The 16,699-nt window shown below is 40.3% G+C and overlaps 2 protein-coding genes and 1 non-coding gene across 3 annotated transcripts in view; all 3 read right to left on the minus strand.

Annotated features, from left to right (window-relative positions):
* Positions 1 to 7,664: 7,664 nt before the first annotated feature.
* On the minus strand, positions 7,665 to 10,269 carry RPLP1 (ribosomal protein lateral stalk subunit P1). Its single transcript, XM_063088933.1, has 4 exons — positions 10,057 to 10,269; positions 9,129 to 9,203; positions 8,011 to 8,128; positions 7,665 to 7,789 (listed from the first exon to the last, which is right to left on the minus strand). The coding sequence occupies exons 1-4, from the start codon at positions 10,126 to 10,128 to the stop codon at positions 7,710 to 7,712; spliced, it is 345 nt and encodes a 114-aa protein (XP_062945003.1). The 5' UTR covers positions 10,129 to 10,269; the 3' UTR covers positions 7,665 to 7,709.
* Positions 9,672 to 9,820, minus strand: LOC134374395 (small nucleolar RNA SNORA57). The gene has a single exon (XR_010023244.1). It is a non-coding gene; the product is annotated as a small nucleolar RNA SNORA57 (small nucleolar RNA).
* Positions 10,270 to 16,316: 6,047 nt separating the features above from the next.
* The window catches only part of KIF23 (kinesin family member 23), a 29,277-nt gene continuing 28,894 nt past the window's right edge, over positions 16,317 to 16,699 (minus strand). Inside the window, exon 24 of the mRNA XM_063088932.1 lies at positions 16,317 to 16,653. Coding sequence (XP_062945002.1) covers positions 16,638 to 16,653 — 16 coding nt within the window. The 3' untranslated portion in view covers positions 16,317 to 16,637. The remainder of the gene's footprint in view (positions 16,654 to 16,699) is intronic.

The raw sequence follows: 16,699 nt of genomic DNA on the forward strand, positions 1-16,699 counted from the left end.
AGCCTCTGCTGTCCCAAGAAACCATTTCTCATGGTAAAGAGGTTAAAACCCCAGACTTTGAAAGGATCCACAGAAAGGAGGACCCGGGAATCAATCTCATTTGCTCCGTGTCAAGAATCTGATGTCTTAAACTTCCCAGGACAACTTTTACATTGAAAGAAGACTACAAGGAAATAAAGCCCTTATGGTAGCATGTCTGAAATGACAGCAGTGGGAAAATATTTTTGGTCTAAATAGGCTAGCAATTTTCTGTCTCTAAATGTTCACACCGATTCAATATTATCCTTGGTGGTAGTGGACGAGGAAACAAGCCTTAATAGCTTCTGATCTTTTAACCACACCTCATAACTTCCTTGATGGCCTTATTTACATGAGGTTCTCATTTTCCCAAGAAACATTATGGCCTGAAGTCTTTGACCCATGAACCTGTACACCCACTAACTTTAAATCATCTCAAATTATTTTTTGCCACAAAACTTCAAATATTCCACTTTTAATTTAATTTACAGATTCCTTTCCTCTTTCTCAAAAGGATTTGAGAGCATAGATCAAAGTACAAATATGCAGTAAAGTCAATAAAAGAGCCACAGAATTTTTTTTTTTTTTTTTTTTTTTTTAATCACTACCAAGAAAAGGAGGAGGAAGCAAATACCTTCTCCATTTGGGTCAATTTAATTTCTGAGATTGGGCATCCAGCCTGGCCCTGAATTTCTCAGCAGCTGAGGCAAAGAAAGCGTGGTAAGTCACAGAGCTCTCATTGTTATAAAAAAAAGGATAGCTACCAATTTCCCCAGAGGATGCAAACTTTCTCTTGACCCTAAATTTTACAAGAATTTTTCACATGAGACCTTTTTTAGGGGACACGACTGCCTGCACAAGTTTATGGCAAAAGCAGAAATGGTTTACAGGTGGCCACTTCCTCCAACAATCTTGGAGGAAAGCCAAGGGTGCACCAGATCGCACAGTGGCTCAGTGACGTCTCTTTTTGTTTTTAGACAAAAAATAAACTTGAGTGTATTGAGAGGAAAAGTCAAGTGTACTAAGTAAATTACAAGGGAGGCAAGACCATGTTAAAGTGCACTTGTTTTCCTCTTGCCTGGGTCACAGGTGGGTACACAAACAAGCCTTTTCTTACCAAGCAGCCAACAACAGCTCTGACTGCAGGACTCACACTCCACTCTAGGAGCACTTTGGCGTGAAGAGGCCAATCCAAGTAGTCATTCCCATGATTGGCCACCGTGGGGCAGCACTGAGCCAGAATTTGGAAGACAAAAATTTCTTTCATAAGCGAAGCTAGTCAGCATGTATGCAATTCTACCAATCTACTAATTCCATTAATCCTGAAAATCCAATATTTGGATTTTCCATAAATACTCAAAGGGTATAAAAATAAAACAGCCCTTCTAACATTTCTCTGATTCCCTTCTTAATTTTTAAAGCATCAGTCCTTCATATGTGATAGCAAAGAAATGTTAACATTTTTTTTTTAAAGATGACCGGTAAGGGGATCTTAACCCTTGACTTGGTGTTGTCAGCACCACACTCTCCCAAGTTAGCTAACCGGCCATCTCTATATAGGGATATGAACTGTGCTAAGTGTTTTACATGCACCATCTCATTTAATCCTATAAGAAATTTATGAAATATGTATCATCATGATCCCTACCATGCATATGACAAAGCTAAGGTGCAGAGAGGTTAAACTACTCGCCAAGGTCACACAGCCCTATTTAGTGGCAGTGGAATTTGAGTCAACCTAGGTAGTCTGACATCAGAGCATTTAACCCTGCACCTCAAAAGGCATATGCGATCTCATAGTTGGAAGAGGCATCTAGCCCATACTCTCTCCCAAAAGAGATCTTGTCTTCCTTATTCCAGCCTCAGCCTAATACCCAACGAAGTTTTTCCTTTTTTTGTACCAGCAGGTACAGGGATCTGAACCCTTGACCTTGGTGTTATCAGCACCACGCTCTAACCAACTGAGCCAACCAACCAGCCCTTTCCTTATTTTTCTAATTTTGAGTTGAAACTGTCTCGAAATTGGTCAGGGTTCTTCCTTCTAAACCTACTTGGAAGCTTAGTCTCTCTTCCATACGAAACCCTCTGCAAAAAAACTAGAGTTTTTATTTATTTATTTATTTATTGGCAGCTGGTCAGTATGGGGATGCAAACCCTTGACCTTGGTTTTATAACGCTGTGCTTTAACCAAATGAGCTAACCCGCCAGCCCTAAAGCTAGTGTTCTTAATTTATAAAAGTAATGCATGTTTATGGTTTTTAAAATTCAAGCAATACGGAATCGATAAATTAAAAAGTAAAAATCTTTCTCCCATTCAGTCCAACCCCTGTCCTTAGAGGTATTCACTTCTAATTACTTTTGAATCTTCCCAGAATTTTTCTCTATACTATAAAAATTTGCATGTGAATCTTTTTTTTTTTATTCAAATAGGGTCGTATTATGCATACTGGTTGCAACTTGCCTTTTTCACTTAACAAGGTGTCCTGGATAGCTTTCCATTGCAGCATTTCTGTAAATAGCTACATGAAAGCATCAATACTTACTCAACCTATCTCCTATTATAATGGGAGGTACATTTTTTTTTCTGTTACGAACAACTCTTCAATGAAATTGTACATATAATTATAGCATGGATTCCTAAAAGTGAAATTCCTGGCACTTTTAATATGGAGAGGACCAAATTATACTTCTTAAAAAGTTATAGCGATTTACACTCAAACCAACAGTCCATTTTTTTTTTTTTTTTTTTTTTTTTTTGTAGTTTTCGTGACCGGCACTCAGCCAGTGAGTGCACCGGCCATTCCTATATAGGATCCGAACCCGCGGCGGGAGCGTCGCCGCGCTCCCAGCGCCGCACTCTCCCGAGTGCGCCACGGGCTCGGCCCAACAGTCCATTTTCCCAGCTTTGTCAACACGGCCTCTTATCCAACTCTTAAATCTTCCTCCAACATTTGAAGACAGTTATTAATTCACGCATTCATGTACATATTCGCCCACGCATCCTCTCCAACAGTATTTACGACGCATCTCCTGCTCCTGGGTGGAGAGCGGGCCGGCTCTGATCCAGGAGCTGCCGGCCCTGACTCATCGCCATAAAACACAGACGTGTTACCTGCCTCGAGGTCCTGGGTCGGTGGCCTGTGCAGAGGCCCAGGAAGCTGCTTAGTTGTCGTCTGTTTCATTCTTTGTTTTGTTTTTAATAGCTTCCCAGGTGACTTCGCTAGATGATAAGTAGCCCAAAGGAGAGCAAATCTTCCCGCTTTATTCTCTGGGCAAAAACGCCTTCCAGAAATGAAGGTGCTGCGAACAGCCAGGAAACACTTGCTTAAAGTAAAAGAACAGGGAACTAGTGGGCGTGACCTTACCTAGTAAAGCCCGAACGCCGAAACCTCTTGTTCCCCACCCTCAAAAAAGCAGCCCATGCTCAATTTTCCCGATTGACAAATATACCCCACCCCATTCCTGCTGGTTAACGAAAGCACTGGCATCTCCTGACAAAGAGGTTTTTACAACAGATTAGTTGCTTTAATCCCCTAACCACGGCCGGAGACGGCGACGCCACCACCAAATGAGCCTTAAAAGTCCTTACTCTTGGGACAGATGATAATGGGCATGCGCAAAAGCCGGAGGCCCCGCTCGCGCCCCTAGCGGCTAAGAGGCATCAACGCAATTGAGAAGTTCGGCTTCCCTCGGCCGCGCTCGTCTTCTAGCCCTGCCTCCCGTCCCGCCTTTTCCTCCCAGCGCGGACGTTGATTGGCGAGCGGCGGCTATAAAATCTTGAACGCAGGCGCGCGACCCTTACGCACTGGTGTGAAAGAGGTGTCTGGGTTTTTGGGGTGCTGAGGAAGAGCTGGGATGAGAACACTTCATCCGGCTGCCTAACCTCAGTCTCTGAGCTTTCCTGCATCCTCTCCCTCATCCCAGGTGATGCGGGTGTGACGGAGAAGGTGACAGGTCACCGCATGTGCGGGTCCTCGTGTCTGGAAGTTTGTGGGCCCCCAGGTGCCACGCCTCTTTGCATCTGATGTGCATCTGATGAGAGTTCCCTGTTCATACCCAAAAGCCTGGCTCAGGCAGCGCTAGGGGGAATCCTCCCTGTCGCCCCGTGGGCGCTAGGCTTATTAGACCTTATAAGAAGAAATGCTGGGGCCGAGCCCGTGGCGCACTTGGTAGGGTGCTGCACTGGGAGCGCGGCGACACTCCCGCCGCGGGTTCGGATCCTATATAGGACTGACCGGTGCACTCACTGGCTGAGTGCCGGTCACGAAAAAACGACAAAAAAAAAAAAAAAAAAAAAAAAAGAAGAAATGCTGGATTGAGACAACTGAGGTGCCAGAGCCAACTTTACCCAGCACTAGCTGTGTGAACTTGGCAAGGAAGGTACTCGATCTCTCTGGGCAACAGCTTTTTAATATAAAAACAGGGCTAATTAAGTTCTTCTGACATGGAAGAACATATAGAAGTTATTTCTAAACTGTAAAGTGCTACACAACCAAATCAATAATCACCTGGCTCACATTGCTCCCTCAGAATTTTGCAGTATATGCTCATTCAAATTATCAGGGAGAAAGGATTTGACACATTTTATTTGAATCTTTAGCAATATACCAAGTTGTTTTGCTGAAAAATTATTTTGAATTTTCATTTTAACTTGAGTGTTTATCTTTTCCAAAAGGTGGTTTTACAATTTCACATGTGGTTCTCTCCTTATCATTTTCAGTTGAGAAGAAACAAAAAGAGAGAATAAAATAGTTGACAGGACCTTTGGATTTTTTTTACTTATCTCACTGTGCAACACATTCAATGACACATGGATGTGTGTGGTCATTCTTAGATGGTTTGTCAATGAGTACGTCTGTTCCTACAATTCTCTAGAACGTGAGAGCCCTTATGTCTAATCCTGGCTTCCTGCTGATAATAAGATTATTAAAGGGTAAGTGCACTAGCCATGGACCTGGGCATGCTTCCAGTGGCCATAGGAGAGATTCCAACACAATTTTGAGAACAATGAAACTGTTTCAACAAAGTAACATGTATGCTTGGTGAACAAGAAGTGTGAAATATTATGAGAAACCCATCTTTCCTGATTGGGAAGGATGGAGGAATGGGGTGTTGGGCAAAAGGCTTGGGCCTGCTGGACCTGGGGATTCTGGGAGCCAGGGATGCCAGCTGTGTTCCTTGTACCTTATGCAGAAGGGAAGTAACATGTGTGTTCCAGCAAGCATTGGTGGGCATGTTCACTTACCTCTGGTTCATTCCCCAATATGAAGATATTATTCCCATTTTTCAAAGAGGAAATCAAGGCTGAGGAGAACTAGAAAGTAGATGGAACTAGGAGGGCTTTATTCAATATCAAATGAATAAAAGGTTAGCATTTCTATGTGTGTATGTGGATCTAATTTGATTTTCAGATCGTCCTCTGAAAGGTTTTTAGCCACATAAAGTTCTATTAAGATTTCTTTTAAAAATCTGGGCCACACACTTAAACTAAGTTAACACTTTAGTCTATAGTGAACGTTTTAGTTGTGATTGTATTATTTAGGTAACTGAATTTGATATTTGTTGTTCATTTGTTTTTGGCAGCTGGCTGGTACGGGGATCCAAACCCTTGACCTTGGTGTTGCAATATGACACTCTAACCAACCGAGTTAACTGGCTGGCTCTGAATTTGATATTTATAATATCTCTAACTTAACACTAATTTTCTGCTCTTCTAGATACTGCCCTGTCCCTTACCTTCTTGTTGGTGTTCTTTAACCCATTCAAAATGTCTCAACTAAGCTGACACTTGAGTGCTAGGAATTCCTATTCTGTTATCTGTCTCTAGAACCCTGTGAGGTAAGTATAGTCAGCCTTCCTTATCCATGGTTTCTGCATCCAGATTCAACCAAGGATTGAAAGTACTCAAAAAAAACAAATAAAAAATACAATATACAAATTTTTAAAATACACTATTTACATTGTATTAGTATCATAAATAGAGATGACTTAAGGTATATGGGATGTGCTTAGGTTATGTAAGGGACTTGAGCATCCGTGGATTTTGTTCCTCAGGAGTCCTGGAACCAATCCCCCCCCAGACACCAAGGAACAACTGTTAGTATCATTACAGATGAGGAAACTGATGCAGGTGGGGAGGAAGGACAAGGAGCATGGGGCAATGCTGTTAAGAGAACAGGCTTGGGAGTTAGAGCAGGTTTTAATCGTCTACCCACCCACTTACTGGTTTGTAACCTGAGCTTCCCCATCTGTGATATGGGGTCTTACCATAATGGGATTGTTATGAAGACTGACATAAGATTAACAGTGCTGGTCCTCCATTAGATGTTAGCTGTTAATGGTTAAGAGGAAAAGCAGGCACTTTAACATGTGGGTATAGATCAATTATCTTGGTTTTGACACTGTCCCCATTGGTCTACAACGGCCCCTTCTTAGTATACAAAAAAACACAAAACCAGAACATTGGTAGTAACACCCATGTATTTCTCCCCATCTTAACCCCACCTTACTCAGTCCTAAAATGTTTATCACCCTTTCTTTTATATAGTGCATATGCCTAATATATTTTCCCAGCTTAATGAAAAGCGTAATGTGCTATTTCTAATTTACAGCAACTTTTCTTAATCTAACCTTATTAAGAATCCCTGCATATCTGTAGCTGTAATTTGTTTTCACTCATAATTTAGGACCACTCAATTCCTGGATGACAGACCTTTGATTTTGGCCATTTTAGCAGTGCTGCTTTGAACATTCCCAGAGATGTAACTGATGTCCATACGTAGTTTCTCTTGGGTAATACGCAGAAGTGGAACTGCAAGACATACCAGCCACTTTCCCAAGTATTGTAGTAACTTAGACAAATGGTCCTGCACACTGGGGTGGAGTCATGGCTAGTCACTGAATTTAATGTCCTCACCTATTTCAGAGAGTAAAGATTCTTTTGTTCACATCCCAAGTGCGTGGCACATAATAGGTACTCTGAATACAAAATACTCATATTTATAAACCTAGGTCTTAAGGTGCCCCGGCACTTTGAAAATTGCATTTCCACTTCATGCTATTGTTTAATTGGCAAAAAAAAAAAGTCTACATTTTAGTTTTTCAAACACGGGTTTGTATTCTGGTTTTATCTACTTTGAGTAACTGAGGACTTACTTTTCCCACTCTTTCAATATTGCTATAAAACTCTAATTGTTTGCTGAGGGACACTACATACTAGGTATTGTTGAATTACATCCCAAGGATACAGCAGTTAACAATCTCCCTCAGATGCCTTAGCACAGTTCAAAGGTTTTTAGCCAGGGTTATACAGGATAATTACCAAGGAGACTAAAAGTCTGAAGTCTAAAAGCTCATGTATATATTACCTCCCTACCCCCAGTACAGGGGACAAACCTTGTAATCAAAGTTACACAGGTAATGTGTACAAGGCATCTGTTCTGGTCCTTTTTCCTCCCACCCCCAGTGCAGTTTCCAATGCTGTAATATCAGATGCATTCTCTTTAGTGTCAGGCCTGTGTAAGACTTCCCACCTGGCAATGGTGGCAGAGGAAAAAACCCAGTTCATGTCAAGGCAGAAGGCTGAAAGCTAGGAGAGACCATCTTTATAGAGCACATTCCCAATTTACAAGCAAGACCAATACCAGTAGGGTTCTAGGGTTCACCGTTTTATTGAATGTTACAAAAGAGATTTAGTCAAAAAGACCAAAGCCCATGTCATCATCAGACTCCTCAGATTCTTCTTTCTTTGCTTCTACTTTCTTCTCCTCAGCTAAAAAAATAAAGAAAGAAAGAAGAGTTAATCATTACCTCAATAGCACCAGGCCCTTCAACGTTAATGGTCAAAAATATCCATAAGACTTCCCCTCAGCATCAAAGTTTTAGGATTTCCATGCATTATCTACTGGTAGCATATTAAGAACAATCTTGCCTGTAGTACCTTTTTATTGCCACATCCTTCCTGACCAATACAAAAAATCTGATATTTCTTACCTGGAGCAGCAGCAGTGGAAGGGGCAGGACCTCCTGCTGGTGCAGGACCAGCTGCTGGAGCAGGTCCACCAGCCCCTACATTGCAGATGAGGCTCCCAATGTTGACATTGGCCAGGGCCTGCAATACACATGCATAGGTAAAGGCTGAGATAGGTCCTTTTGTTATACAGCACTCGCCCAACCAAAAATAAGTGCTCCCCTTTCAAACTTAGGGATCAGTTCATAATACTATACTACTCTTCCTTCTCCTATGCTGGAATCACTCTTACATTTTGCCTGCCAGTGACTTAAAACTTTTAGTTTGGCGTTTCATCCTTAAGACTTTTCTCTGAGAGCAAGACTTACGGCAACACACACTGATGCATTATAAAAATAAATAGTCACAAAAAAGCTATTCAGCTTTAAATCTCATACTTGCATTGCTGTACTTAAGTAGTAAGATACAGCTAAATGAATTGCTTCCTTTTACAAATGAAAACGCTGGCCTAAAATTTCTTGTTAGATAATTCAAGCTTCCTGAAACACTCAAATGAGAATAGTTTCCACAGTTCCATGTCTCCTGTTCGCAGTGAATTTTCAGGCTGCTAAGCAAATCTAGGACTTTTTCCAAAGGAAATTATTAAAAATGACATAGGTACAATGTGTTCCATTTTTCAAAACTCATTAGAGAACACAACCCAAAGAGTTAGATGCTATTATTAGCTTCACTTGCCAGAGATTAAGTAACCTGTACAGTGGAAAGTAGCCATTGCAAGGTCCCTGGGCAGGAACTCTGTCTTTATTAGTCTTATATTCCAACACACATTAAGTGGTCAATAAAAGACCACTGAATCCATATTAAATTACAGACTATCATATGGAAGTATTTGCTGGAAATAACATGGGTGATACTTATCTCCTGGTTAAGGTTTTTTTTAAAAAACCCGGTTTTAGAACAGAAGGACAGAGAAACCAGAATCTGAGATCAAGATAGAGCCACCTAAGACATGACAAACTGAAACCTTATTAACTCCTAGAGAGTAAATGCAACGAAAGAGAAAAGGTACAGTGGAATACAGGGTACTTTAGCACCTACACCTCAGTAAGTCTTCCAAATCACTTTGTCATTATCACCTTACCTTTGCAAACAAGCCAGGCCAAAAAGGTTCAACATTTACACCAGCTGCTTTAATGAGGGCATTGATCTTATCCTCCTAAAACAAACAAAAATACCAGTTCATAAGAGAGTAAAGTGTAGCTTTCGTAAATATCTCCAAAATACTGCAATTTAAATACAAGTCACTCCAATCGTGTACAGAACCATGTTTATCCGGTACAAACATTCATCTGTATTTCAGGCATGCTTATTTTAAAAGCCCTATCCTCACACCCTTTACGGTTATCACGAGAAGAAACGTGTGCCAGGTGCCCTGCAAAGCGGCAAGCCCGTCGCTGCTGTTCCAAGGCTGGGACTTGCCCGAGTCACTCGGCTACTTCATTACGAGACCAGGGAGGTGGAGCCAAGCTCTAGTGCCTTCCTCCACGCCACGCTGCCTCGCCCCACAGGCGTACAAAGACCAAAGGAATTCAAGGCAATGCACCGAGTAAAAGTACGAAAAAGTGTTCCGGAGTAAGATTAGGTGTGGGATGCCCAAGCGCTGCGCAACAGCTCTTTATTTTGCCCGTGTCCCGGCGCTTGAGGATAGAACCGGCGGACGGGAAGCCGCCGGCACCGAAGACATGACGCCGAGGAGGCCGGAGCCCTCTTCCTCTGCCTCCGTACATAGCGGGGAGCGGGACCGCACGTCCCGTCACCGCCAAGAAAAGGAGGGTGCCAAAAAGCATTCTTAAATAAAGCCTCTCGACGCCTGAGCGCCCAGCCGCAAGCTCGCTCCAGTGCCGCCGGGCCCGCACGTGGCCGCGAGGACCCTGACCGCCGGGCACCGGGCCCGGCCCGGCCCGCGCCACCGGGTGACCGCGGCCTTCGCCCCGGCCGGAAGGACTGGACCTGACCGCCTGGAGAGCGGAGAGCCTGCCGCCCTCAGGCCGCCCCGGGCCTACACTCACCGTGACGGTCACTTCGTCGTCGTGCAGAATAAGAGCCGAGTAGATGCAGGCGAGCTCAGAGACGGAGGCCATGGTGCGGGCTACTGCGGGACTGGCGCTGCCGGGTTCGGTGCTAGTCGCCGGATGAAGTGAGGACCTCACCCCAACGCAGCCTTAGCTCCCTCGGAAGGACCGAGCACCTTGGCGGCAGCTGAGGAAAAGGGTTTGCGCTTGCGCGCAGCTTCTTATATGTCCACGCAGACCAATCGGCGCCCGCACCGGGCGGAAGGGGCAGAGCCAGGAAAGACTGGAGGCGCCTGCGCGCCGCGCGTGACCTGCTCTGTGTTGTTTCTCAGCACTTAACAAGTGCGAGCTCCCTGATTTGGGTAAAAGGCAGGGCTTGGGAAAATCGAAAATACTTTCAGGGAAAGTTTACCTGGGTAAGTGCACCTCACCTCCACTGGTTTCATGGGCTACTTGAGTTGGCAGGAGCTCCGCTGTAGCCCTTGTGACGCCATTGGGACAATCACCTAATTACCGCCTCCCCCAGCCGGCAGTGACGGCCTGGGGGTCAGGAGCTACGTCACATTCTGGGACCCCAGTGCTTAGCGCAGTGGCTTGGATGAAGTAGGTGAATCCAGGAGAACGGGAGAGATTCCAGCGTTAGGATAGTAATAGCCTTTGAGCACGTGCTTTGTCCTCGGCAATGAGCCACACACTCTGCAAGGATTCACCTAATCCTCACGTAGCGTAAGAGGTGGGTACTACAGTATTATCTCCATTTTGTAGATGCTAAAACGAAGTCGTAGGCCTGGTGACTAGCCCAAGATCAGAGTAACCGCGCGTTGGGGACTGCTTTTGGAATCTAGAATCCCTAACTTCAGTGCCTCGTGCTTGGGGGGATGGGATTATAGGTAAACTGTCTTCTTCCCTATTTTTGATATGTCAAATTGTCTACAACCCGTATTTGTATATGATCTGAAACCTAAGTTTAATTCCTTCCTTCAAAAATGGTAATCTTTACATTCCTTTACATTTCTATTGGAATTTGCCTAGTTTGTTGGAAAGATGGTTCAGTTTTGTTTTGTTTTTTTTCGGGAACCTGCTTTATTCAGTCAATGCCATTTTCTCATCATCAGCCCTGACCAAACTTTTCCATTGGAATCCCCTAATTTAGGGCTCCCCTTGAGTCAATCTTAGAAACAAATGTAAATACATCTAATATCCCAAACTTTTAAAAAAGCTTTTATAAAGATATCAGACTTCTTAAAAATAAAACTATGGTTTTGAGTTTTCATCTAAATCTAGGAAGGAATTATGATGGGGGTTTTTTTGTTTGTTTGTTTGTTTTTAAAAGATGACCGGTAAGGGGATCTTAACCCTTAACTTGGTGTTGTCAGCACCACAACTCACCCAGTGAGCAAACCGGCCATCCCTATATAGGATCCGAACCCGTGGCCTTGGTGTTATCAGCACCGCACTCTCCCGAGTGAGCCACAGGCCGGCCCCATATGGTGGGGTTTTGATGGAGAAGTGTAAAGCTATTAAAAATCCAAACATTTCCACACCCATAATGACTCAATCTAAAATGCTGTCCACCACACCAGTGTATTTAACAAAAAAACTGATCTGGCAAATATATCAACACAGTAAAACAAAAATTTTCCCATTTTAATAAGAAATATTTTTAAATTGAATTAATATGTTGTTCCCTAAATTGTTTTATATCTATAGTAACAAAACCAGAACCTTAGATTGCAAAAAAGGTAAATTATAAGCTCTTCTCACTTAAGAATGTAAACACAAAAATCCAAAATAAAGTATAAATATACTGAATCCAAAACTGTATATAAAAACGTGGCATATCACAGCTGAACAGGATAGTTCATCATAATAAAATCTAAAATAATTCATTACATTAACTAGTTGAAGAGAATCTAACTGGCTGGTTGGCTCAGTTGGTTAGAACATGGTGCTGATAACACCAAAGTCCAGGGTTCAATACCTGTAACAGCCAACAAAAAAAGTAAAAAGAAGAAGATCTGTATGAATTCTTACAGGTTCATTAAAACCACTTGACAGAATTCAACAACTATTAAACTCTTAGAAAGCTGGAATTGAAGACAATTTGCATACCCTAATAAAGTATACCTACCAAAAAATCTGTAGCAAATGTCATACTTAATAGTGAAACTTTTGAAACATTCTCTTTAAAATTAGGAACAAACAAGGATGCCTCCTTTCTCTGCTCTGTTTCAATTACTATTTTAGAGTTTAGCCACCTCCATACCACAAGAAAAAGAAATAAAAGTATTAAAATTAGAAACGTATGAACTCTCATTATTCACAGGTAATGATTTGTTTACCCAGAAATTCCAAGAGAATCCATGGACAAACAATTCAAACTTATAAGTAGTTCAGAAAGGTTGCTGAGCTCAAGATTAATATACATGTTGTATAATACCAACATCAAGGAGTCAGATCCCAGCACTGGCCACCTGCCAAAAAAAAAAAAAAAAAATACAAAAACCAGCAGCATTCACGTGCTCAGCCTCAGTCAAATATAAAATGCAGTATTAACAAATACACCTCATACAGTAGTAACTAAAACAAATATGGCTTCTAGAAATAAATTTACTAAGATATGCATGACCATTATTTTTTAATTATAAAACTTTATGAAACAACATCAAAGACAATCTTAATAGAATAATATGCCATGTTTACAGGTGGGAAGATCCTGAAGTGGGTAATTATCTCCAAATTATGTCATTTCAATCAAAATTCAATTAGGGTTTCCTTTTTTTTTTGATATGCAAATCAGGAAAATTAGTGTATTCGTTATACAATGCAATCAGGTTTTGTGACCCTTTGTTTTTTTTTTATTAGCTCCTACATATAAATGAGGACATGTGGTATTTCTCTTTTTGTGCCTGGCTTATTTCATTTAACATAATTTTCTCTAAGTTCATCCATGTTGCTGCAAATGGCAGTATTTCATTCTTTTTTATGGCAGAGTAGTATTACATTGTATAATTATACCACATTTTCCTTATCCACTCATCTGATGATGGACATTTACGTTGGTTCCAACTCTTGGCTATTGTAAATAGAGCTGCAATAAACGTGGGAGTACAGGTGTCCCTTCGGCATGATGATTGCTATTCCTTTGGGTATATACCCAAAAGTGGGATTGCTGGGTTTTCAATAGAATTTGATAAGATGACTTTAAATGGAAGGATCAAAGGCCAATAATAACCAAGAAAAAAATTTTAAAGAATTACTTAAATGTAAATTCCATTGAAGACACAAACTTTGATTTACCACTGTATTCCTTGTGCCCAAAACAGTGCCTGGCACAGAAAAGGCACTCAAATACCTACTGGATCAATTTTTAAAAGTATGTTATTGGCATGCAAATAGATACACAGACCAGCAGAACAGAACAGAGAACCAAGAAGTACACTCTCATACATATGGGAACTTGGTAATGTCAGAAGTATAGCTTTACGAATCCAAGGGGAGCACTATTTCAAAAAACTATACTGGAACTATTGGTTTTCTAGTTAAATGGAGATAGGGACAAGGGAAATAATTTTTGTTTGTTTTGGCATCTGCCCTGTATGGGGATCTGAACCCTTGACCTTGGTGTTTTAATGCCATGCTCTTAACCAACTGAGCTGACCAGCCAACCCAAAAGAATGTTCTTAATTTCTTCCTAATACCATACAAAAATGTGAAAAGCAAAAGTCTAAAATTTTGAAAGAAAACATAGAATACTGTTTTTATTTATTTATTTTGGTGGCTGGCAGGTACAGGAAAGAATGTTGTATTATGATATGAGTATGGAAGATTTTCAAGGCACAAAACAAAGGATGTTTGATTACATTAAGATTGAAAACTGTAAGACAAAAGATACCATAACCAAAGTCTGAGAAACTCACAGTTGAGAGGGGCCTAAGAAGACAAAAATGACTAAATGTATAATGTGTTGGCCTGGATGGGATCCTGGAACAGAAAAAGAACATTAGATAAATACTTTAGGAAATCTGAATAATATATGGACTTTAGTTAATAACATACGGCAACATTGATTTATTTATTATAACAGTGTACCATGCTAATATGTTAATAGGAAAAACTGGTCATGAGGTATATGGGAACTTTCTGTACTATCCTCACAATTTTTCTGTAAATCTAAAACTGTTCTAAAAATTAAGTTTATTAAGGAAGGTACTCAAGCTCACTACTATCAGGTAATACTTATTAAATCAATGAGATACAATTTTACATCCATCAAACTGGCAAAATAAGTCTGAAGACACTAAGTGTAGAAGATGGAGGAATGAAACTGTTTTATGTTGTTAGTGGAAATGTAAATTGACAAATCACTTTGAAGAGCAAATTGGCAAAACCTGGGTGCACAGCCTAAATCCAGTTCCAGTTCTGGTTTCTACCCTAGAGATGCTGTGGAATATGTGCATGAGGGTCCAAGTGCAAGGCTGTTCCCTGCAGCAGTTATGTATATAGGGAAAACTAGAAACTCTCAAAAGTGATAGGCAAAGAAGTGTGGAATAAGATAAAGCAGTGAATGTGAGGTGTCAATACGGAAAGTCTCAAAACCAAAATTGAATGATAACAGCAAGTCGAACAAGGAATCCAGTTGGTCCTGGCTCCATTCCTGAATATGTGACCTTTCTGGGGCACTTTGCTTCTTTGGACCCATTTTTTTATTAAGCCCTATTTGCCCCTGGGCAATTCCTATTACTGATAATTATTGAAAAGTTTGGAAACAAAAACACTAAATAATCTAATGTACAATGACTGAACAAACTGTTTTGCAAAACATCAGAAATTTTCAACTAAATTTAACCACCTAAAGCTATGAAATTTTTAGTCTATAAAGATGAAACAATCATTAGCATGGCAAAGTAATAAAAAGTTTTGATGTCAGACGTGGGCTTAAACAGGCTTTGGGGTCATTGAGCAAATCTATTTCACTTGCAAATTATAGGTGATACCTTTACAGGGTATTATTAGTGAGCACATTAACAAGATCTGTTCTTCATAACTATTTAAGAGAAATATCTAAGCAAAACGTTAATTGCCCATGCATTTCCCTTTATTTTGTGTTGTCCAAGGACTTAGTGGATCCAATATACTGTTACTTCAGACAAACTCAACAAACCCACATTCCCTTATCATAGTAAAACTTTCAGTTAAAATATATTTTCAAAAAGACTAACCAATATGCCATCTTAAAAATCAGGAAGTGGAAAGATTAAATCCTGGAGTGTCTACTGAAATAGGATTTAGCCTTTAGGGTACCCTGAAGCCTTCTAAAAACACATGTAAGACTGTTTACTATTGCACTATAAGTGACAAATAAGTGGATTTTGTCTTTTTCCTTAACGTTTGAATCTGCTTTTAGCCCTAATATCACACCTTCACTATTAATAAAAAAGATTAAACTGTCATTTTAGTTAAGAAAAATAAAAAGCTCAGCCTCAAAAGAAATCCATATTTAGAGAAAAATATATGTTCACCCATGTAAGAATAGATTTCACCACGATTTTCTGTAGACTTTTTCTCATTTGTTGTCTGCTACCCACATTTATTGATTAAATGCTTAGAAGAACATGCTTAATATGTAGAAATCATGGTTGTTACACAAAGGCATTGTCCATTTAACATCAAATTACTTTATGTGAGGGTACTTCAAAAAGTTCATGAAAGATTAACTTTATCTTGTAATTCTATTTTTCCTCATATTTTCCAGTACTCTCTTTTAATTCGTCCCATAAATAATGAGTGCCAGGTAAATGCAAGGCACTATTCTAGGTGTTGGGACTATGTCCTGAATGAATGATCATCACACAACTTAGTATTTCTCAGTGCTTTTTTATTTCAATTCTTTTGGCATATCTAAATGGCACTATTCTAGGTGTTGGGAGTATGTCCTGAATGAATGACCATCACACAACTTAGTATTTCTCAGTGTTTTATTTCAATTCTTTTGGCATATCTAAATGTCAGAAAGTGACTATATACATACAAAATTCAAAATAAGTTCCTAAAATGGTTTTATTATTGGCCAGTCACTGACGTCTTTATTTTGAAAATCTGAATTGTCAAATATGTCTAAAGTGCATTCTTACAGCTAATCAATAGCAGCATTTATTTTGTATATAAAACCTCAAGAAATATTCAGACCAGAGCTGGAAAAGTCATAATAAAAAGTGAAGCGTGATCTAGATATATTTTTCCTTAATCACCTAAGACAAACACTTGCATGAATTAGTTTACAAGTATACAAGAAATATACCAAAAAAAGGCATTAGAAGAGTTCATACAGCATAAGAAAAGGTCTTTCTCTGCTATTAATATAAAATACAGCAATGCTTATAATGTACAAAGTTTGTTGAATCCTAGATATCTTTAGAACCATAGGGGAAGGTTTGATTGACGCCAGTGTATGATTTAGCTGATGTCTGGATGTTCAACAAATCTGGAGTCGTAGGAGATGACTGAGACTGCTTCTGGCATGGCTTTGGAGAAATCAACACAAATGAAAATGTTCTTTTGCTACTGGGACTGTCAGTTCATGGCTTCTTGCGCCTAAACATAAAAACCAGCATTTAGTGTTGAATTTTACAACTAGTGA

This window comes from Cynocephalus volans, chromosome 3 (genome assembly GCF_027409185.1).
Source record: "Cynocephalus volans isolate mCynVol1 chromosome 3, mCynVol1.pri, whole genome shotgun sequence".
Classification (NCBI taxonomy): domain Eukaryota; kingdom Metazoa; phylum Chordata; class Mammalia; order Dermoptera; family Cynocephalidae; genus Cynocephalus; species Cynocephalus volans.